The sequence below is a fragment of the Coregonus clupeaformis genome, chromosome 8, assembly GCF_020615455.1.
Source record: "Coregonus clupeaformis isolate EN_2021a chromosome 8, ASM2061545v1, whole genome shotgun sequence".
Lineage (NCBI taxonomy): Eukaryota > Metazoa > Chordata > Actinopteri > Salmoniformes > Salmonidae > Coregonus > Coregonus clupeaformis.
In genome coordinates this window covers 51,974,809-51,997,810 of record NC_059199.1, presented here as the reverse complement: position 1 = coordinate 51,997,810, position 23,002 = coordinate 51,974,809, and the positions used below count along the sequence as shown (strand labels likewise).

General features: G+C 43.1%; 2 protein-coding genes across 2 annotated transcripts in view; one reads left to right on the top strand and one right to left on the bottom strand.

Annotated features, from left to right (window-relative positions):
- Nucleotides 1-85: 85 nt before the first annotated feature.
- Nucleotides 86-15,383, bottom strand: LOC121571925 (splicing factor 3A subunit 3). Its single transcript, XM_041883724.2, has 15 exons — nt 15,177-15,383; nt 14,695-14,742; nt 14,488-14,540; nt 14,292-14,397; nt 4,440-4,512; nt 4,264-4,355; nt 4,095-4,177; nt 2,355-2,493; nt 2,122-2,258; nt 1,757-1,864; nt 1,593-1,662; nt 1,227-1,391; nt 968-1,078; nt 683-773; nt 86-443 (listed from the first exon to the last, which is right to left on the bottom strand). The coding sequence occupies exons 1-15, from the start codon at nt 15,270-15,272 to the stop codon at nt 310-312; spliced, it is 1,506 nt and encodes a 501-aa protein (XP_041739658.1). The 5' UTR covers nt 15,273-15,383; the 3' UTR covers nt 86-309.
- Nucleotides 15,384-16,944: 1,561 nt separating this feature from the next.
- LOC121571923 (ubiquitin-conjugating enzyme E2 E2-like) overlaps nt 16,945-23,002 on the top strand; it is a 65,534-nt gene continuing 59,476 nt past the window's right edge. Inside the window, exons 1-3 of the mRNA XM_041883721.2 lie at nt 16,945-17,103; nt 18,510-18,713; nt 21,063-21,113. Of these exons, the coding sequence (XP_041739655.1) occupies nt 18,517-18,713; nt 21,063-21,113 (248 nt within the window). The 5' untranslated portion in view covers nt 16,945-17,103; nt 18,510-18,516. The remainder of the gene's footprint in view (nt 17,104-18,509; nt 18,714-21,062; nt 21,114-23,002) is intronic.

The window sequence follows — 23,002 nt, the reverse complement described above, 5'->3', positions numbered from 1 at the left end:
AAGAGTTGAATACCAGTGCCCTAAGCAACTTGTTAAGACATTACAATTGCTTTCTACTAGACCTAACACTCAGGAACAACAATGGTGACAAATAGTACTCAAATTTATTATTAAAATCAATGGCTGCTTCATTTCTAAATGGTTGTCAAAGGGAGGAATTAATGAAAACATTACAACCTACAGTTAAAGATACAAGAGATGGTGTAAATGAAAAGGTCAAAGATCAAATAAAAACATTTTTCACTGGGCATCACGTTGTAGAAGGTTCCGGTAAGGTTTCCACGTCATGTCTTGGTTGCCTTGGTCTCTCTACAGCAGACCCTGTCTCTTCAGATCCTCGTAGGTCTTCTTGTTGACCACGTTTCCACTGGAGTCCTCGTACTCCTCCTCTGTATCTGGTTGCCACCGCTCTGATGCCTTCTGTGACTTCAGCTTTGACCACACTGGGTTAAAAATACATATTAGTATTATCATCCATCATGATTCAGCACTTGGACTGGAAGACCAGTCATTTTTTTCTTCTTTATTTAACCAGGAAAGACCCTTGCGGTCAGAAATCTTTTACACTGGAAAAAATTTTTTTTCTCTAACATCATTCTATTCAACCCAAATAACAATACTCATTCTTTTCACTTGTGTCATCTGCCTCAGCCTCTATCAGGGCTGTAACAGAACTACTTACGAGAGACAGCGTCCTCGATCTGGGTGACGTTGGCAAAGTGAGCAGTGTTGGGGATTCCCAGGCAGCGCATGCCATGGGCGTGACGCCACTCCTGGGGGGAGACAACATATTAGCTAGCAGTAATATTAGCTGAGTCCAGTTTCTAAAATCTAATCCTCTGCAGTTTCACTTATTATGCACATATAGAAAAACGAAAGCAGGGCATTGATATAACATTGTAATAACCTAGTATGACATTGTAATATCATAATAATAAGCTAATAATAATCAGAAATATGAACATACTGCAAAGTGCCTCTGGAAGGCCTTGGGTCCCCTATATGTGTAGTTTCCACAGATCTCACAGTTATAGTTGATGTTCAGCCCATGGAGTTTATACAGCCAGTATGGAATGGGCTAGAACAGATGAAAACAAGGTTAGCGTGGTGGCATGCAACCGCTGTACAACAAAGTGAATAAATAATAATACCCATTTATTTTATTACTATTGCAGAACTTTTACACAGCTAGTACACAGGCCTGATGTCAGGACCTCCTTCCATACCTTTCCATCCCAGCCGAGAGGCAGGTTCTTGGGGTTGTAGATGATCTCGTTGTCCTCATCTTCACTCTCACTCTCACTGAGCTGCTCCTCCTCTTCCTCCTCTCTCTCCTCTCCTGTCCGGGCCTGCTTCCTCTGCACGTTCTCATGGGTCAGCTGCCTCTGCTCCTACAGTGCCAAAGACAATCAGATGGAACTGTTAACAGGTGTTTGTGTGGATTATCGGGAGTAACACACACCTATTGCAAGGCCGGAACTAACCATTTTATAAAGGCTCATTTCATAAGTCGTCCTCACAACTACTGACATTCATTAAATACTATTGTGAAAATATATAAAAAGGAGCCTTCCTTGGCAGCTTTTACATACCCCCAGGATTTCCACATACTCATAAATCTGAGACTCCAGGAAGGCGATTTCTTTGTTACGCTCTGTGTCTCTGCAGACAGATTAGAATGGTCAATAGCATGGCTATATCATGCCATCAGGTGCAGAAAAACAAACATGCAAATGTTTAACTGACGATCACATACTTCTTGGGTCCCTTGGACTTAGGGTTCTTGGCGAACAGGGAGGGATCCAGAGATTCCAGGGATTTGCCTTTGGTGCTAAACAGCCTCTGAGCTCTCTCCTCCAGGGTTCTGTGGGGTCACATACACATTTAGCCACATACACCCATTTAGCAACCTTTAATCTGACACACCCAATCCAATCCAATATTACATTCATCATTACACCGTCTATTTATACTCCTAGTCAAGGCTGGAATTTAATGTTATTACATTATTCCAGTTACAGTTATAACATTGCAATTACAATACTGTTATTCCAGTATTTCAGGTTGAATGTATGCCCATAGACCTCCTCCCAGCCACAGAAGTGCATGTTAATTGCTTACCCTCCACATTTCAGGCCCAGGGCCATAAGGGCAGACTTCAACCTGTCCAGACCCAGGGAAGCCAACTCTTCCCAAGAGGAGAAAGCAGAAAGGTCCAGATGAGCTCCGGCATGGGTCAGAGCACTGCTCGTCTCTTTCTAGAAGATAATAAAAAATGGAAGTAATTTAAACCCCCATATAGACCATCACACTACTGTCGCTATAGTAGTCGTCCTCCCAATTTGGACACTCACTGGCCAGCCAGGGAAGGTCCCCATCTCCCACTTCTTCTCAAACTCTCCCAGGATCTTGCCGTAGAGATCATTCTGGTCGAGCAGAGGTTTGACTCTTTCTGTGTAGTCCTGAAGGTACTCCAGTAGCATCTCTAGGTACCTATTATAACAGAGAACAGAGATGTCACCCAACCTGATGGAAAAACAACCAAAATAATATAAAGGTACTACAATTCTATAGGAATACATTTATACTGAACAAAAATATAAATGCAACATGTAAAGTGTTGGTTCCATGTTTCATGAGCTGAAATACAACATCCCAGAAATATTCCAGACGCTTATTTCTCTCAAATTCTACACAAATTTGTTTACATCCCTGTTAGTGAGCATTTCTCCTTTGCCAAGATAATCCATCCACCTGAAAAGTGTGGCATATCAAGAAGCTGATTAAACAGCATGATCATTACACAGGTGCACCTTGTGCTGGGGACAAATTAAATGTGCAGTTGTGTCACACAACACCACAGATGTCTCAAGTTTTGAGGGAGCGTGCAATTGGCATGCTGACTGCAGGAATGTCCACCAGAGCTGTTGCCAGAGAATTGAATGTTCATTTCTCTACCATATGCCGCCTCTGTTGTTTTAGAGAAATTGGCAGTACCTCCAACCGGCCTCACAACCGCAGACCACGTGTAACCATGCCACCCCAGGATCTCCACATCCGGCTTCTTCACCTGCGGGATGGTCTGAGACCAGCCACCCGGACACCTGATGAAACTGTGGGTTTGTACAACCAAATAATTTCTGCACAAACTGTCTGAAACCGTCTCAAGGAAGCTCGTCTGTGTCCTCGTCATCCTCACCAGGGTCTTGACATGACTGAAGTTCGGCGTCGTAACTGACTTCAGTGGGCAAATGCTCACCTTCGATGGCCACTGGCACGCTGGAGAAGTGTGCTCTTCGTGGATGAATCCTGGTTTCAACTGTACCGGGCAGATGGCGTGTATGGCATCTTGTGGGCGAGCGTTTTGCTGATGACAACGTGCCCCATGGTGACGTTGGGGTTATGGTATGGGCAGGCAGGCATAAGCTACATACAACGAACACAACTGCATTTTATCAATGGCAATTTAAATACACAGAGGTACTGTGACGAGATCCAGAGGCCCATTGTTGTGCCATTCATCCGCCACCATTACCTCATTTTTCAGCATGATAAATGCATGGCCCCATGTCGCAAGGACCTGTACATAATTCCTGTAAACTGAAAATGTCACAGTTCCTCCATGGCCTGCATACTCACCAGACATGTCATCCATTGAGCATGTTTGGAATGCTCTGGATTGACGTGTACGACAGCGTGTTCCAGTTCCCGCCAATATCCATTGAAGAGTGGGACAACATTCCACAGGCCACAACCAACAGCCTGATCAACTCTATGCAAAGTAGATGTGTCGCGCTGCATGAGGCAAATGGTGGTCATTCCAGATACTGACTGGTTTTCTGATCCACGCCCCTACCATTTTTTTGTTGTTGGTATCTGTGACCAACAAATACATATCTGTATTCCCAGTCATGTGAAATCCATAGATTAGGCCTAATGAATTTATTTCAATTGACTGATTTCCTTATATGAAATGTAACTCAGTAAAATCTTTGAAATTGTTGCATGTTGTGTTTATAGTTTAGTGCAGTACATTTACAGTACAATCACAAAGAAATGTCTACACAATAAAAACAATTGTTAGCTATGCTTACTTTTTGTATTCAGCGTTCTTTCTGTCCTTGGAGATATCAAACAGCTGGTCAAACGAGGACAGGTAGCTGATGTACTCTAGTTTCTGAAACAAAGAGGCCAGAAGGTTTCAGTATAGTTTTACAATAGACTAGGGTGAAGATTATGGCGGGTATAGAGTGGGCACCTTACCTCCGCCCCTTTCAGGTTGACAAACTTCCGATAGCAGTCATGGAGATCCAGGTAGCGTCCGTACGCCTCCTCATCACTGAACTCCACCATGTCTGGGGAAAGATCACATAAATCATTAAATTAACACCTACACAGAGTCTGACAAGGATTCCACCACCATAGTGTAGAAAGCTCACTCTGTGTTTCTTCAGTTGGGTTCTCTCTAGCCTTGACCAGCTCATCAAACTCCATGGACATGGGCACACATATCTGAAACAACAATAACATACAGATTTCGCCACAGCAGGAGACACGACAAACACTGATGAAGGTTGGTTGACCCAAACGTTGGTTCAAGATTTGGTTTAAGACATTTATTATGGAACATGTAATAACAGAAATTATGACTTTCACCATCATGCACCTGGAACTGTAGAATTACATACAGAATCCCAATAGTAATTTCAAGGGGCAATCTGCAATTGGTGTATCTATTTGAGTATTAAATGAATTACATAAATCCATTGATTCTTGAAGAATAACTTTAAAAATGCCTCATGCACTTAGTTAAATTGTCAAACCCCACCAGAAGCCAAAATAGAAGCTTGTTTTACTCCATTGTTTGTAAACAAACAGTGTGGGGTATAGCCTCCAGGGCCTAAAATTAACACCCACCACCTGCAGGTAGATTTTGGCATTGGCGGTTAAGATGTCCATTTCATCAGCCACATTGGCGGGTGGTCAGGGCTCCACAGTGCGGGAATTTCACTCGCATGTGTGAAAAAAAACTGCCAAGTACGATCACATTTATAGCAGTATTCAAATAATTTCCCCCATTTTGTTTCATGGCTGGTCAATTAAATCGCACAAAGTCAAAGAACTACGAATCCTATATAGCCTACTCCACCTCGCGCTGCTACACTGCCTGGCTGGGGGCTGTGCTGAAGTGAACAGCTGAGTGAAATATTGTTTTTTAGAAGCGCTGCGCACAGGCATAAAAGTTGGTTTAATTTACTTGAAACTAACGTCTACTGAAGTGAGACTTTTTCCTTGGCTATTTAGACTGTTTTGTTCACAAGCTAGGTTATTTTTCTGTGTTTGAGTTTCAACTGCTAGGGAAGAGAAGACAACGCTTCTACTACTCAGACTCAATCTCACAGGCACAAACATAACTTGAGATGCGTTACCACGGTAACCTCACACCCTTAAAGCGGCAGGTGAACATTTGTCTCATCTGTGACGTTTTAATTAAAAATGTAATATACATTGTTTACAATTTAGAAATTTAGCAGACGCTCTTATCCAGAGCGACTTACAGGACCTAGACTTGGCGCTCCGGTACCGCTTGCTGTGCGGTAGCAGAGAGAACAGTATAACTCGAGTTTGACAATTTTTAGGGCCTTCTTCTGACACCGCCTGGTATAGAGGTCCTGGATGGCAGGAAGCTTGGCCCCAGTGATGTACTGGGCCGTGCGCACTACCCTCTGTAGTGCCTTGCGGTCGGAGGCAGAGCAGTTGCCATACCAGGCAGTGATGCAACCAGTCAGGATGCTCTTGTAACCGGTGTGAAATGGCTAGCTAGTTAGCGGCGCGCGCTAGTAGCATTTCAAATCGGTGACGTCACTCGCTCTGAGACCTTGAAGTAGTTGTTTCCCTTGCTCTGCAAGGGCCGCGGCTTTTGTGGAGCGACGTTTAAAAAAAAAATCTTATTTTATTTTAGATGGTAGATCAGCTTTAATATTGCAGATAGATTGTAACTTCCATCATTGTAATTGTTTGCATCACTTCCAATCCTCCATGTGTTTTCCCCCCATATACAGTGGGGGAAAAAAGTATTTAGTCAGCCACCAATTGTGCAAGTTCTCCCACTTAAAAAGATGAGAGGCCTGTAATTTTCATCATAGGTACACGTCAACTATGACAGACAAAATTAGAAAAAAATATCCAGAAAATCTAATTGTAGGATTTTTAATGAATTTATTTGCAAATTATGGTTGAAAATAAGTATTTGGTCAATAACAAAAGTTTCTCAATACTTTGTTATATACCCTTTGTTGACAATGACACAGGTCAAACGTTTTCTGTAAGTCTTCACAAGGTTTTCACACACTGTTGCTGGTATTTTGGCCCATTCCTCCATGCAGATCTCCTCTAGAGCAGTGATGTTTTGGGGCTGTCGCTGGGCAACACGGACTTTCAATTCCCTCCAAAGATTTTCTATGGGGTTGAGATCTGGAGACTGGGTAGGCCACTCCAGGACCTTGAAATGCTTCTTACGAAGCCACTCTTTCGTTGCCCGGGCGGTGTGTTTGGGATCATTGTCATGCTGAAAGACCAAGCCACGTTTCATCTTCAATGCCCTTGCTGATGGAAGGAGGTTTTCACTCAAAATCTCACGATACATTGCCCCATTAATTCTTTCCTTTACACGGATCAGTCGTCCTGGTCCCTTTGCAGAAAAACAGCCCCAAAGCATGATGTTTCCACCCCCATGCTTCACAGTAGGTATGGTGTTCTTTGGATGCAACTCAGCATTCTTTGTCCTCCAAACACGACGAGTTGAGTTTTTACCAAAAAGTTATATTTTGGTTTCATCTGACCATATGACATTCTCCCAATCCTCTTCTGGATCATCCAAATGCACTCTAGCAAACTTCAGACGGGCCTGGACATGTACTGGCTTAAGCAGGGGGACACGTCTGGCACTGCAGGATTTGAGTCCCTGGTGGCGTAGTGTGTTACTGATGGTAGGCTTTGTTACTTTGGTCCCAGCTCTGTGCAGGTCATTCACTAGGTCCCCCCGTGTGGTTCTGGGATTTTTGCTCACCGTTCTTGTGATCATTTTGACCCCACGGGGTGAGATCTTGCGTGGAGCCCCAGATCGAGGGAGATTATCAGTGGTCTTGTATGTCTTCAATTTCCAAATAATTGCTCCCACAGTTGATTTATTCAAACCAAGCTGCTTACCTATTGCAGATTCAGTCTTCCCAGCCTGGTGCAGGTCTACAATTTTGTTTCTGGTGTCCTTTGACAGCTCTTTGGTCTTGGCCATAGTGGAGTTTGGAGTGTGACTGTTTGAGGTTGTGGACAGGTGTCTTTTATACTGATAACAAGTTCAAACAGGTGCCATTAATACAGGTAACGAGTGGAGGACAGAGGAGCCTCTTAAAGAAGAAGTTACAGGTCTGTTAGAGCCAGAAATCTTGCTTGTTTGTAGGTGACCAAATACTTATTTTCCACCATAATTTGCAAATAAATTCATTAAAAATCCTACAATGTGATTTTCTGGATATTTTTTTCTCAATTTGTCTGTCATAGTTGACGTGTACCTATGATGAAAATTACAGGCCTCTCTCATCTTTTTCAGTGGGAGAACTTGCACAATTGGTGGCTGACTAAATACTTTTTTCCCCCACTGTATACAGTGGGGAGAACAAGTATTTGATATACTGCCGATTTTGCAGGTTTTCCTACTTACAAAGCATGTAGAGGTCTGTAATTTTTATCATAGGTACACTTCAACTGTGAGAGACGGAATCTAAAACACAAATCCAGAAAATCACATTGTATGATTTTTAAGTAATTAATTTGCATTTTATTGCATGACATAAGTATTTGATCACCTACCAACCAGTAAGAATTCCAGCTCTCACAGACCTGTTAGTTTTTCTTTAAGAAGCCCTCCTGTTCTCCACTCATTACCTGTATTAACTGCACCTGTTTGAACTCGTTACCTGTATAAAAGACACCTGTCCACACACTCAGACTCCAACCTCTCCACAATGGCCAATACCAGAGAGCTGTGCAAGGACATCAGGGATACAATTGTAGACCTGCACAAGGCTGGGATGGGCTACAGGACAATAGGCAAGCAGCTTGGTGAGAAGGCAACAACTGTTGGCGCAATTATTAGAAAATTGAAGAAGTTCAAGATGACGGTCAATCACCCTTGGTCTGTGGCTCCATGCAAGATCTCACCTCGTGGGGCATCAATGATCATGCGGAAGGTGAGGGATCAGCCCAGAACTACACGGCAGGACCTGGTCAATGACCTGAAGAGAGCTGGGACCACAGTCTCAAAGAAAACCATTAGTAACACACTACGCCGTCATGGATTAAAATCCTGCAGCGCACGCAAGGTCCCCCTGCTCAAGCCAGCGCATGTCCAGGCCCGTCTGAAGTTTGCCAATGACCATCTGGATGATCCAGAAGGTTATGTGGTCTGATGAAACAAAAATAGAGCTTTTTGGTCTAAACTCCACTCGCCGTGTATGGAGAAAGAAGGATGAGTACAACCCCAAGAACACCATCCCAACCGTGAAGCATGGAGGTGGAAACATCATTCTTTGGGGATGCTTTTCTGCAAAAGGGACATGACGACTGCACCGTATTGAGGGGAGGATGGATGGGGCCATGTATCGCAAGATCTTGGCCAACAACCTCCTTCCCTCAGTAAGAGCATTGAAGATGGGTCGTGGCTGGGTCTTCCAGCATGACAACGACCCGAAACACACAGCCAGGGCAACTAAGGAGTGGCTCCGTAAGAAGCATCTCAAGGTCCTGGAGTGGCCTAGCCAGTCTCCAGACCTGAACCCAATAGAAAATCTTTGGAGGGAGCTGAAAGTCTGTATTGCCCAGCGACAGCCCCGAAACCTGAAGGATCTGGAGAAGGTCTGTATGGAGGAGTGGGCCAAAATCCCTGCTGCAGTGTGTGCAAACCTGGCAAGACCTACAGGAAACATATGATCTCTGTACTTGAAAACAAAGGTTTTCGTACTAAATATTACATTCTGCTTTTCTGATGTATCAAATACTTATGTCATGCAATAAAATGCAAATTAATTACTTAAAAATCATACAATGTGATTTTCTGGATTTTTATTTTAGATTCCGCCTCTCACAGTTGAAGTGTACCTATGATAAAAATTACAGACCTCTACATGCTTTGTAAGTAGGAAAACCTGCAAAATCGGCAGTGTATCAAATACTTGTTCTCCCCACTGAACATACACACACACTAACTACCAAAGTTTTAGAACACCTACTCATTCAATGGTTTTTCTTTATTTTTACTATTTTCTATATTATAGAATAAAAGTTAAGACATCAAAACTATGAAATATTACATATGGAATCATGTAGTAACCAAAAAATAGTTAAACAAATCAAAATATATTTTATATTTGCGATTCTTCAAATAGTCACCTTTTGCCTTGATGACACTACGAGGGCACTACGTACATCCACCTCTGGCCTGCTAGCCCCCCTACCTTTTTATTTTACCTTTATTTTACTAGGCAAGTCAGTTAAGAACAAATTCTTATTTCCAATGATGGCCTCTACGGAAGCACAGTTCACGCTCAGCCCAGTCAAAGCTATTCGCTGCTCTGGCACCCCAATGGTGGAACAAGCTCCCCCACGACGCCAGGACAGCAGAATCACTGACCACCTTCCGGAGACACTTCAAACCCTACCTCTTTAAAGGAATACCTGGAATAGTATAACAGTAATCCTTCTACACACCCCTCCCCCCATAACAAAAAAAAGAAGGGTGGTTGTCCCACTGGCTATCCTAAGTTCAATGCACCAATTTGTAAGTCGCTCTGGATAAGAGCATCTGCTAAATGACTTAAATGTAAATGCAAATGACCGCTTTGCACACTCTTGGCATTCTCTCAACGAGCTTCACTTGGAATGCTTTTCCAACAGTCTTGAATGAGTTCCCACATATGCAAAGAACTTGTTGGCTGCTTTTCCTTCACTCTGCGGTCCGACTCATCCCAAACCATCTCAATTGGGTTGAGGTCGGGGGATTGTGGAGGCCAGGTCATCTGATGAAGCACTCCATCACTCTCCATTGCTTGTGTTTCTTGGCCCAAGCAAGTCTCTTCTTCTTATTGGTGTCCTTTAGTAGTGGTTTCTTTGCAGCAATTCGACCATGAAGGCCTGATTTACGCAGTCTCCTCTGAACAGTTGATGTTGAGATGTGTCTGTTACTTGAACTCTGTGATGCATCTATTTGGGCTGCAATTTCTGAGGCTGGTAACTCTAATGAACTTATCCTCTGCAGCAGAGGTAACTCTGGGTCTTCCATTCCTGTGGCGGTCCTCATGAGAGCCAGTTTCATCATAGCGCTTGATGGTCGCGGCAGGTAGCTTAGTGGTTAAGACCGTTGTGCCAGTAACCGAAAGGTCGCTGGTTCTAATCCCCGAGCCGACTAGGTGAAAAATCTGTCGATGTGCCCTTGAGCAAGGCACTTAACCCTAATTGCTCATGTAAGTCGCTCTGGATAAGAGCGTCTGCTCTTATCCACCCCCCCCTTGTCACAACACAACTGATTGGCTCAAATGCATTAAGAAGGAAAGAAATTCCACAATTAACTTTTAAGAAGGCACACCTGTTAATTGAAATGCATTCCAGGTGACTACCTCATGAAGCTGGTTGAGAGAATGCCAAGAGTGTGCAAAACTGTCAAGGCAAAGGGTGGCTATTTGAAGAATCTAAAATATATTTTGATTTGTTTAACACTTCTTTGGTTACTACATGATTCCATATGTGTCCTTTCATAGTTTTGATGTCTTCACTATTATTCCACAATGTAAAAAATAGTAAAAAATAAAGAAAAACCCTTGAATGAGTATGTGCTCTAAAACTTTTGACAGGTAGTCCCCTGTAGCTCAGTTGGTAGAGCATGGCGCTTGCAACGCCAGGGTTGTCGGTTCGTTTCCCACGGGGGGCCAGTATGAAAATGTATGCACTCACTGACTGTAAGTCGCTCTGGATAAGAGCGTCTGCTAAATGACTAAAATGTAAATGTAAAATGTATTGTATATACACACTACCGTTCAAAAGTTTGGGGTCACTTAGAAATGTCCTTGTTTTCGAAAGAAAAGCATTTTTTTTGTCCGTTAAAATATTAAATTGATCAGAAATACAGTGTAGACATCGTTCATGTTGTAAATGGCTATTACTGACCTTCTAGGCAGAGTTGCAAAGAAAAAGCCATATCTCAGACTGGCCAATAGAAATAAAAGATTAAGATGGGCAGTCTGAGATACAGCTTTTTCTTTGCAACTCTGCCTAGAAGGTCAGCATCCTGGAGACGCCTCTTCACTGTTGATGTTGAGACTTTTTTGCGGTTACTATTTAATGAAGCTGCCAGTTGAGGACCTGTGAGGCGTTAATAATACGGGGTCCTTAGCTAAGTGATGAGCTTTAAGGGCACTATGGTGTTGATGGCTGAGCTGTAGTCAATGAATAGCATTCTCACATAGGTGTTCCTTTTGTCCAGGTGGGAAAGGGCAGTGTGGAGCGCAATAGAGATTGCGTCATCTGTCGATCTGTTGTGGCGGTATGCAAATATGAGTGGGTCTAGGGTTTCTGGGAAAATGGTGTTGATGTGAGCCATGACCAGCCTTTCAAAGCACTTCATGGCTACAAACGTGAGTGCTACAGGTCTGTAGTCATTTAGGCAGGTTACCTTAGCTTGAAACATGTTGGAATTACAGACTCAGTTAGGGACAGATTGAAAATGTCAGTTGACACTTGCCAGTTGGTTAGCGCATGCTCGGAGTACACGTCCTGGAATCCGTTCTGGCCCAGCGGCCATGTGAATGTTGACCTGTTTAAAGGTATTACTCATATCGGCTACGGAGACCGTGAGCACACAGTCGTCCGGAACAGCTGATGCTCTCATGCATGCTTCAGTGTTGCTTGCCTCGAAGCGAGCATAGAAGTAATTTAGCTCGTCTGGTAGGCTCGTGTCACTGGGCAGCTCGCGGCTGTGCTTCCCTTTGTAGTCTGTAATAGTTTGCAAGCCCTGCCACATCCGATGAGCGTCGGAGCAGGTGTAGTACGATTCAATCTTAGCCCTGTATTGAGTCTTTGCCTGTTTGATGGTTCGTCGGAGGGAATAGCGGGATTTCTTATAAGCGTCCGGGTTAGAGTCCCGCTCCTTGAAAGCGGCAGCTCTACCTTTAGCTCAGTGCGGATGTTGCCTGTAATCCATGGCTTCTGGTTGGGGTATGTACGTACAGTTACTTTGGGGACGAAGTCATCGATGCACTTATTGATGAAGCCAGTGACTGATGTGGTGTACTCCTCAATGCCATTGGAAGAATCCCAGAACATATTCCAGTCTGTTCTTGCAAAACAGTCCTGTAGCTTAGCATCTGCGTCACCTGACCACTTCTTTATTGACCAAGTCACTGGTGCTTCCTGCTTTAGTTTTTGCTTGTAAGCAGGAATCAGGAGGATAGAATTATGGTCAGATTTGCCAAATGGAGGGCGATGGAGAGCATTGCACGCGTCTCTGTGTGTGGAGTAAAGGTGGTCTAGAATTGAGTGTGGTCTTAGTGCCAGCATTGGTTTGTGGTGGTAAATAGACAGCTACGAAAAATATAGATGAAAACTCTTGGTAGTGTGGTTTACAGCTTATCATGAGATACTCTACCTCAGGTGAGCAAAACCTTGAGACTTCCTTAATATTAGATGTTGTGCACCAGCTGTTGTTTAAAAATATACACAGCTCTCCACCCCTTGTCTTACCGGAGGCAGCGGTTCTATCTTGCCGATGCGGCGTAAACCCCGCCAGCTCTATGCTATCCATGTCGTCGTTCAGCCACGACTCGGTGAAACATAACATATTACAGTTTAATGGCCCGTTGGCAGGATATTCGTGATCGTAGCTCGTCTATTTTGTTATCCAATGATTGTACGTTGGCTAATAGGACTGATGGTACAGGCAGATTACCCACTCGCCATCGGATCCTTACAAGGCACCCCGACCTACGTCCCTGATATCTCCGTCTTTCTCCTGCGAATGACAGGGATTTGGGCCTTGTCGGGTGTCTAATGTAAATCCTTCGAGTCCGACTCATTAAAGAAAACATATTTGTCCAGTACGAGGTGAGTAATCGCTGTCCTGATATACAGAAGCTATTTTCGGTCATAAGAGACGGTGGCAGAAACATTATGTTCAAAATAACACGAAAAAAACAAAACAATAGCACAATTTGTTAGGAGCCTGTAAAAACGGCAGCCATCTCCTCCGGCGCCATTATAGCTCATAAAGTTTCTATCCATAGTCAGAGCTAGAAAGGGGGGAGTCAAGTGTAAGTGCTGGTTCAGGTTTTATTTTTAGGTGTTGATGAGGATTATTTAAGATACGGTTTGAAGAGGTAGGGTCTCAGATGTTTTCGGAAGATGGGCAGGGACTCTGCTGTCCTAGCTTCAGGGGGAAGCTGGTTCCACCATTGGGGTGCCAGGACAGAGAAGATCTTGGACTTGACTGAGTGGGAGCTGCCCTCCCGTAGGGGTGGGATGGCCAAGAGACCTGAGGTGGCAGAACGGAGTGCTGTTCCGTAGGTAAGCACCATGGTCTTGTAGTGGATGCGAGCTTCAACCGGAAGCCAGTGGAGGGTGCGGAGGAGCGGGGTGACATGAGATTACTTTGGAAGGTTGAAAACCAGGCGGGCTGCAGCATTCTGGATAAGTTGCAGGGGTTTGATGGCACAAGCGGGGAGCCCAGCCAACAGCAAGTTACAGTAGTCCAGACGGGAGAGATTAAGTGCCTGGATTCTGTTTGTGTACCACATTATTTCTTACTAGTAACACATTTATTGTTTTAGAAACATTACAAAGTATGCGTTTCCGTTTTTTTGATGTAATTGTAGGGGGAAAAACATATTTTGGCTGGTAAAAATTCTGAGTGGCCGGTAGATTTTTTAATCTACCTGCTACTGTGGCCGGTGGAACAAAAAGTACATTTTACGCCCTAATAGCCTCAATATATGGTTCAAACTACACTTGATATCATGGGATGGTCAGTCCTAGCTCTGTCTATGAATTTGAGAGTGGTTACATTTCTTCTGCCCCATCCCCTCAGCTTTTTACCAAAACAATGGCAGATCGCCCCTTTAAAACTGATCTCTGTGTCTGGAACTACATATGGTTTTTGAGAAACTTCTCAACAGAGAAGATATACTTCTGACATGATTTATTCAGTGTATAGCTAGGACAGACAGGAAGCAGCTGACAAAAAAGATAACCTCATTAGGATGCTTCCTGTGGAACTCCTTGATCTGTTTTAGTCTGTTGTAGAACTCTGCAAACTCATTTGGTCCTGAGATGGCATTCAGTTCATCCTTCCTCATACTGTCGAAAGAGAACGCAACAATATTATACTCCACATAGCAAGGCTGATCATGCATGAGAGCTTGAAACACAAACACATGACACACTTACCCATCTTTGTCTTCATATGCTTCCCTGACAGTTGAACTCACGTCCATGTATCTCTGAAAGGATGACAAAGCTTGTCATTTAAAAAAATACTGTCACATCATGCATGTCCTTGACAAGTAGCCTAACTGTTAGCCACAAGACAAGTAATTATGAAAATACTGGTATAACTTATTGCTGTGATGTTTCATTATCACACAGAATACTCACATCTAACATTGCTCTTGTTCGATGGTCTGAGTTTATTTGTTCGCGTAACTGTTTGAGAAGAAACATGCATACATATTAGCTAGCTGGCATAGACAGAAACGGGACCAAACTCCATCCCATTGTGTTGTATTTACTAGTTAGCACTACTAACTAGTTAGCTAGCTGACGTTAGCTAACTAGTTAGCCAAATAGCTAATGCAATTCGCTGACTGAATACAATACATTTTTACACTTTAGTCATTTAGCAGACGCTCTTGTCCAGAGCAACTTACTATTCATACAATAATAGTTGTTAGCTAAATTGTAACTGATACAATTGTTAGTTGGCCACAAATAAACAAAATAATAACATATAAGTTACTATTCTCAGCAATAACCTTAGCTAATATGAATTTGTTTAATGGTCTCTAACATTGGTTTGCTTTGGATCAATGAACGTCTTCATTAGCATTACATAGCATTAGCATTGATGCAACGCATACCGTGGTTTTCTTATGCATCATTTCCTTTGTTTTGGCATCCAACAGCCTTTCCTTCTCCTCATGGTAGCGCCGTTGTTGTTCTAAAATCGTCTCCATTGTTATTTTCTGACCTACAAAATACAGAAATAAGACGGACTTGAACAATGAATGCCATAAAACTTCGGCTACGTTTATTTTCAATGGCGCATGTTCCGATATAGAGGAAGTAGTTCCACAGTTTATTCACCGCGTGAGGAGACATCGTTCCCATAATTTTGGTTCCGCCACGCTCAGTGAGTTTGGAAGAGCGATAATCCGTTTTTTTCTCCGGTTTTTATGTGAGTAATGTATTTTAGAATTTTTTCACTGTGAAAAACTAATATTTCCAGTTGTTCAATATGCTGGTATGCATAGCCACAGGAAGTCGTTTGGGGGTGGGGGTGCTGCATATTTATTTTATTTTATTGTATTTTGAAGGAGGAATGCAGCAAAAATATTTTTGCCCGCGCTACAGATGCTATATCGGTCCGCTAATACAGCACTATTAACCTCTACGGAATCGATGTCCCATATTCCGGACAGTTGAGCTAATGTGCGCTAATGTGATTAGCATGACTGTTGTGTAAGTAACAGCAAACTTTCCAGGACATAGAAATGTCTTATATGGGCAGAGTGAAAAAATACCATGCTATTGTTTGAGGAGAGTGCACAACAACAAAAAACATATCAAGGCAACTGGTTTGATACATTCACCTCTGAAGGTAAATAATGTACTTACATTCAGTAATCTTGCTCTGATGTGTCATCCTAACGGTCCCAGAGATAAAAATGTAGCATAGTTTTGTTTGATAAAATCAATTTTTATATTGAAATGTAGGAACTGGTTCTACAGTTTGAACCCCTGCTGTCTCTGGCTCCACACCCACCCTGCCCGGCCATCTAGATGTGTGAAAGTTAGTGTATAAGCTGATGATCCATCATGTATGACATTCCTGGGAATGTGTAAACTTACATTTTGTATTACGATATCATTTTTGTATGTTCTCTATAGTTATGTACTTGAAAATGTATCAATTGACCAATTCAGCACATTTGGGCAGTCTTGATACAAAATAGTCCAGTATTGCAATGCTTCACTGGATCAAACTGAAACTTTGCACACACACTGCTGCCATCTAGTGAAATTGCGACTAAACTGTAATATTATATTGTGGCATTTCTCTTGCATTTCAAATATGATCAAATAAATAAAAAATAAACCATGTTTTTTTGTTTGTATTATCTTTTACCAGATCTAATGTGTTATAGTCTCCTACATTAATTTCACATTTCCACAAACTTCAAAGCGTTTCCTTTCAAATGGTATTAAGAGTATGCATGTCCTTGCTTCAGGTCCTGAGCTACAGGCAGTTACATTTGGGGATGTCATTTTGAGGCGAAAATTTAAAAAAGGGTCAGATCCATAAGAGGTTAAAGGCCCAGCTCACTACCTTTGTGAGAATTCTTTTTTTAAATTTAGATTTTTCAGGGGGTGCTGATTTGTCTGATTTGAAGATGATGTCGTTTTCTATGTACTGTCCTTGAACTTTTCAAATAAAGAAAAAGCAGAAGGAAAAATGCCCTAATATATCAAAAGGACAGTGACCTATTCATGATATATTGTTAGGTTTGACCGTTATTCCTCTACTGCCAATGCTCGTTACCCCATTAGAACAGTGCAATACACACACACTTGGTTGCGCGCACGCGTGTACCCAATGTGTAAAAAAAAAAAAAAGACAGCGCGCGCTCAGAGGCGGTCGGGTTGTCTGATTTTCTCACAGCCAGAGCGGATAACGAAAGCGGAGAACCAAATCGAATAGAACGGCGGACAACACACGGGATATAGCCTACTTCAGGGGTTGATAGATTGTTTGCATCGACCGTCCGTGCGTCAACTATTTGGAAGGTAATCTCTTTTTGAAACATTGTAACAACTGCACATTGAAAGTAACGTTTAAAGACCGGATGGGCCGGGGGGCTCTTAATGTGGGAACTGAAAAGCTTCTCAGCTAATATTTCACTCAAACTGCTGCGAACGATTTCTTTTGTGTGTCAGCGTATCTTTAGGCTATGAGGGCAAATGAGGGTTCTCCGATTACTGTTGGGGTGTTAATTTTTAGGCCTCTTCAATTGCGTGGGGTGCACGCGATGTGAGGGTGCTCCCCCAGCAGTTATTGTGACAGCCCCGCTTGACAACAGGGATTATTTACACAACAAAAGAAACATGTGCTCATCATTATCTGTTTTTGTATGAATGACTGTGAGACCAATGCAGCACGGGATTTGTTACTTTTGAGCTGTTTTTATGATCACTGGTCAGGTTCAAAAGGAGAACACTGAAAGTGTTTAAAGAGCCAATGGCCTGGGAGAAGAAGGATTGGCTGGGTTCATGTTATTGTTACATGTGCACCAATGTCATTGATAGCCAAATCTCACAGTATTTTCAATTGATCGTGAGTCTTTCAATTGTCAAAGAGATATGACACGTAGAATAGAATCAATAAAATAGAACAGAAACATAACGTATTCTAGAAGATCATGCTTTGTTATTGTATGCTTATCCTATTAACAACACTCATCAGTTGCCTCAGTAGAAATCACCAATAACTGTATCAGGAGAAAAATGTGTTAATGTATCCAATTACTGTCTGTGCAGAATGTTGCCCAATGGATCCTGAATGTTGATGACGAAAGTGTGTGTGGTATAACTGCACTTTGCATTGATTGAAGATCTGTTGTCTGTCATCATGCTCTTTCTGGAATGTGATGCTCAGTTCAGCAACCATCTGCTCCTTTACAGTAGTCCTACACACACAAACAAACACATACACACACAAACACAACCCCCATTTACCCAAACAACTGGTTCTCATTCTGTGAATGTTTAAAATGCACAGCTTCACCTTGAGGGCTCATATTGTATGTTGGGAAATTTAATTTCCTCAATGCGACCTTGTAGAAGGAGCTTTGATTATAGAGGCTGTAGTGTGAGCAGGTCTGCTGGTCCGTGGGGACATGGAACCTGCCTGCCTTGCTATAATGACCTTTAAAAGACCTAAGAGCTGAGAGGGGAACAGTATTTCATTCTGTTGGCTGTGGCTGGCTGGCCGTCTCTGGTGGTTTGGTTTTTAATACTGTACTTCTAACAGAATAGCTACTGACTGAAGGAGAACCACCGAACCAATAGGATTCAAACCTTTGACTGCTATATCTTTAGTCAGGTGATAACCTTCTTTGTAAGGTGTGTAGGGAAACCCCAAACCTTCGACTTATCTGTGTGTGTGTGTGTACCTGAATGCATGTGTGTCCCAGCGCCAGGATGTCCAGTGAGTTGCAGCCCAGCTCGAGGCCGGACGACAGTCCCAACACCAGTGGAGGCAGCTGGGACACAGAGCAGAGAGAGGTGGCCCCTCTGAGTCAGGAGCAGGCTCAGGAGAGGGATCAGACAACGCCCAAGAAGAAAGAGGCCAAGATATCCAGCAAGACCGCTGCCAAGCTCTCCACCAGCGCCAAGAGGTAGAGCTGTAATTCTCTCTATTCTGTAGGTTGTGTAATTACGTGTCCTTGATGGTCTTGTTCAAATACAATAGGCAGGTAGCGTATTTATGTTTTTTGTGGAATTTCTTTGGACTACACAGTATATACTGTACATGCACCATTCTGAGCCAAGAATGTACTTCATAAACAGTATAATACGGAGATGATATTGACTCAGATGCACCTTGAAGCAGTGGGTTTATTATAACCATCAATGGGTTATTATGAAATTCAATGGTCTGTGGGACATAAAAAAAATAAAAGTGTTTGTGTCACAGAGAGAGTGCCCATGGATGCGTGAACGTGAGCGAGGGAGGCCTGCATGTTCTGTAATTGGTCCATTTCCCCCTGGATTCCCTCGTTCATTCCCTCGTTTATTCCTCCCTCCATCCTTTCTTAACAGCCTGCAGCCTCACCAGGTAAAATATGCCACCTCAGGAGAAAATACTGTAGATGAAATTACAGAGCGTACTGTGCATTCAAGCCTGGGAACAACTTACTCCATAACTGTGGTGAATGTATTACAGTTATACAGCCACTTGCAGAAATATGTATTTTCCCACTCTCTGTACTGAATAGTAGGGCACAATGATTTACCCTCAGTCTCCTCTCATCATGAACCAGAGAGTTTATTATTAATACAAGCACACACAGAGGAGATGAGGGGATCTGCTGTCGTTTGTTCTGCCCTTGCTCACTCGCTCTATGAGGTGTGGTGCCTACCTGTCAGCACTCGTGTGTGTGTGTGTGTGTGTGTGTGTGTATGCGTGCGCACACCTCCGTGGTGTGGCATTTGGAGAGGAACGAGGGAACGAGTCGACAGGGATGACAGGTGAAATTAACAAAAGGACCACCTGAGGTTCTCTCCCGCTCTGAGCGGTGATGGTAGTGGTGTAGTGGTGGTGAACGGTGGGGTGCCATTTCTACTGATGTTGTGACGCTTCCCTATCTCCTGATATTGGAAGGCTGCTTGTCGTTGTCCTCCCCCATGGCTGCAGCTGTCTGTTTGTATTGCTCATCTTGCAGATAGTAACAACAGTTGTTGCGAGCATTGTGAATAGATGATTTAGGGCCAGGGGCCGTATGAAGCGTCTCAGACTAGGATCAGTTTTAGATCATAATGAATCAGATTGTTATGGACAGGGAGGACCTCATTTACATCAACACCCCTACTCTGAGACGCTTTATACATTCGGAACCAGGCTTATATTTCAAAATCTGTAGGTTTATGAATATTAATGCGAGTAGAAGGGTTTGGAAGCAAAATTATTTTCCAATCGTTTAGTTCTGAACAGAACCATTCTTTTTTCGTTCTGTTCCACTGTGCCGAACAGCAAAATAAAGATCTGAACCAGTTCGAACGGTTTATATTGTTCCTTTCTGCTCCTTTTTAAACCTCTGAAATCAACATGAAATGACTTCACCAATCAGTGCGGATAGAGCAGCAAGCTATAACTAGTTGTTTACATACATTGGACAGACAAGTGTAGGGTGCGAGGTGCGACTGAAATGTTGCGGGTGGGGAGAAAGCGAGAGATGGTGGAGGAGGAGGCTTGGCTTGAAGCACTGGGCATCTTGTTATGACATGCATTATCTGAATTAGGCCCACAGAATTATACCTACGGAGGAGCGACTTCTATGAATGAACTTTGAATGTCTTTGAACTTCCAAGAGAATAAGCTTGTGTGTGCAGAGTGGCAACACAATTAAAATAAAAACACGTCTTACCTTTTTGTTGTTAATAAATCCAATGTGAAACGGGATAACTATAGTATCCTTCATTATTATTGAAAAAGTTTATCCATTCTTCTCTAATTAAAGATCTCTCTCCCTAATTTCTCAATCACGTTTTTAACGTCAGTAGGCACACACACTGCTAAAGAGAACAGTAGAGATCACTTTCGTTTCGTGAGAGAGAGAGAGAGAGAGAGAGAGAGAGAGAGAGAGAGAGAGAGAGAGAGAGAGAGAGAGAGAGAGAGAGAGAGAGAGAGAGAGAGAGAGAGAGAGAGAGAGAGAGAGAGAGAGAGAGAGAGAGAGAGAGAGAGAGAGAGAGAGAGAGAGAGAGAGAGAGAGAGAGAGAGAGAGAGAGAGAGAGAGAGAGAGAGAGAGAGAGAGAGAGAGAGAGAGAGAGAGAGAGAGAGAGAGAGAGAGAGAGAGAGAGAGAGAGAGAGAGAGAGAGAGAGAGAGAGAGAGAGAGAGAGAGATTCTATAATACAATAATACACCGGCTAGCTAGTGTGTGTGTGTATGGCATTACGTATATATAATCTGTGTGTAATGTATATAAAGTGTGTGTGTATAACATGTGTGTTCCTCCTTATTCCCCAGGATTCAGAAGGAGCTGGCTGAGATAACCTTGGACCCGCCACCTAACTGCAGGTAGAAGCTTGTTCATTGTCTGTTTTATGACGGTCTGTGCTTGAGTGTTTGTGTGTGCACGTCTTTGTGCGTAAGCCTGTTTATTGTCTGTGTTGCGCCTCTTTTATGTATCTGTGACACCTGAGGCACTCTGTTAGTCTGTGCTATGCATGGCGGAGAAGGAAAGGGGATTGTGAAGGTGCTGTGCTGGCTGAGTCAGTCAGATGAACGGTATACAGATAGGTACATTACTGCGGTGCTGCCTGCATTTACAATGCCATTTGTCTGTTTGTTGGGCTGACTGTGAGATTAAACGACCTATTCAGAGATGTGCGAGTGGTGAGTCACAGCAAAAGTAGAAAGAGAAGTGATTGACCTGATTGGCCAGCAAGTTCACTACTGGGATCACTCTAGTAATGTTGCTTGCCGCTGCCACGTTTGCTCCGACTCCTGCGGCTGGGAAAGGCACTCTTTCAACTTTTCAATGCACAAACACACTAGCTGAGCATTTATCGTTTATTTTACACTAAGTCATAGTGGTGGGGGGCCACGATGCTACAACACACACCTGTCAATCAAGGGTTTCTGTGGGTTTTCATTGTGTGGGTCTGTTGTTGGAGAGAGATGAAAAAGGTGAAGGTGTGGGTGATTGAGAGAAAATCAACTTCACGACTAAAAACACTCCCGTGACGGTTCTTAAACCATTTCCCCCTGGAGCGTTAGAGTGTGTGTGTAACCCTCAGCCCCAGATACGGAGAATCTCAATGAAGCATGCTATTATATTCACTGACAAAGGGCTAAAGGGAGACGGGGAAAAATTGATTTCAGACATTTGTTTTGAAAATGACATTTGTATGAAAACAGGTTATTTGAAGAATGTCCATTCTGAAATCAGTTTCATGACGAATGGATTCACTTCGGCGTCAGGCAGCGGCAGTTTGGTCACCCCAGAGATGTGTGTGTGTGTTTGAGATGAGTGAAGAATTGGCCACAGACTGCTGGAGTATCTTTCAGTACAGAGCACCGTGAGGGAGCTCTGACACACTTGAGTTGTAGATTTCTGTATTGAATCCCCTTGGGGTGTTTGGTTCATTCCTACCAAAACAGGCCCAAGCTCCCCTCCAAGTCTTCTATAAACCCATGTGGAGTTTTCTAGTGTTTGGTTTGTAAATGCTGACACAACAATATAACACTTCAACATGCATTTTGTGAGATAAAAGCAATGAGCGTGAATAATATTTTTCATATATGGATGTAATACCCCATTAGGATCATTTATGGTAGCCTACGCAGTACATTAGAAGATATGAGGCTAATTTCCTCTTGGTTTGTGCTGTATTCCTTTAATAGTGCTACGAGTAGAAACATCCACCATCTGTTTATCAAAGGCTGTGTGTGTTCTGCCTGCCCTCGCCGACTAATTGATGTGACAACAGTGTTAAACGTCTCTGTAGAGGAGGACGGGGCGGGTGAGAGGTGTGAGATGTGAGGGAGTGGACACTGTAGGACACACAGCTCATTAGCTTCTCTTTGTTTTTCCTCCATCCTTTCTTCTCCTTCAGCAGCGAACCGCTTCTGCTCTTCCTCCTCATTTCAATAAAACATTCTCTCGCTTTCTTGCGTTCTCCCTTTCTTTCTCTCACCCCATCCTCAGTCTGTTTTTTATCCCTATTTTAACGAGAGGAGAGGGAGTAGTGATGCTTTCCCCTTGGGAAAATAAAACAGATCAAACTTTCATCGAAAAGGGTCTCATTTGAAGAACGTATTTGGCAACATGTTGAAAGGAAGCAGGCCAAGCAGGAAGGATGTGGAGGATATATTATGGGATGCTATGGGGATATTTTCTCTTGTTTAATCATCTTTGTCAGCTGAGCAGAGAGTAATTAATTGAATGTGACAAGCACTCTGCA

What these genes read in the sequence shown, in the direction of transcription:
- LOC121571925 (XM_041883724.2), bottom strand. Translation starts at nt 15,272, where the DNA reads ATGGAGACGATTTTAGAACAACAACGGCGCTACCATGAGGAGAAGGAA. An exon ending in ACAGGAAGCATCCTAATGAG is followed by an intron (nt 4,513 to 14,291) that starts GTTATCTTTTTT and finishes TTGTTGTTTCAG; the next exon opens with ATATGTGTGCCCATGTCCAT. An exon ending in AAGTCCAAGGGACCCAAGAA is followed by an intron (nt 1,663 to 1,756) that starts GTATGTGATCGT and finishes ATCTGTCTGCAG; the next exon opens with AGACACAGAGCGTAACAAAG.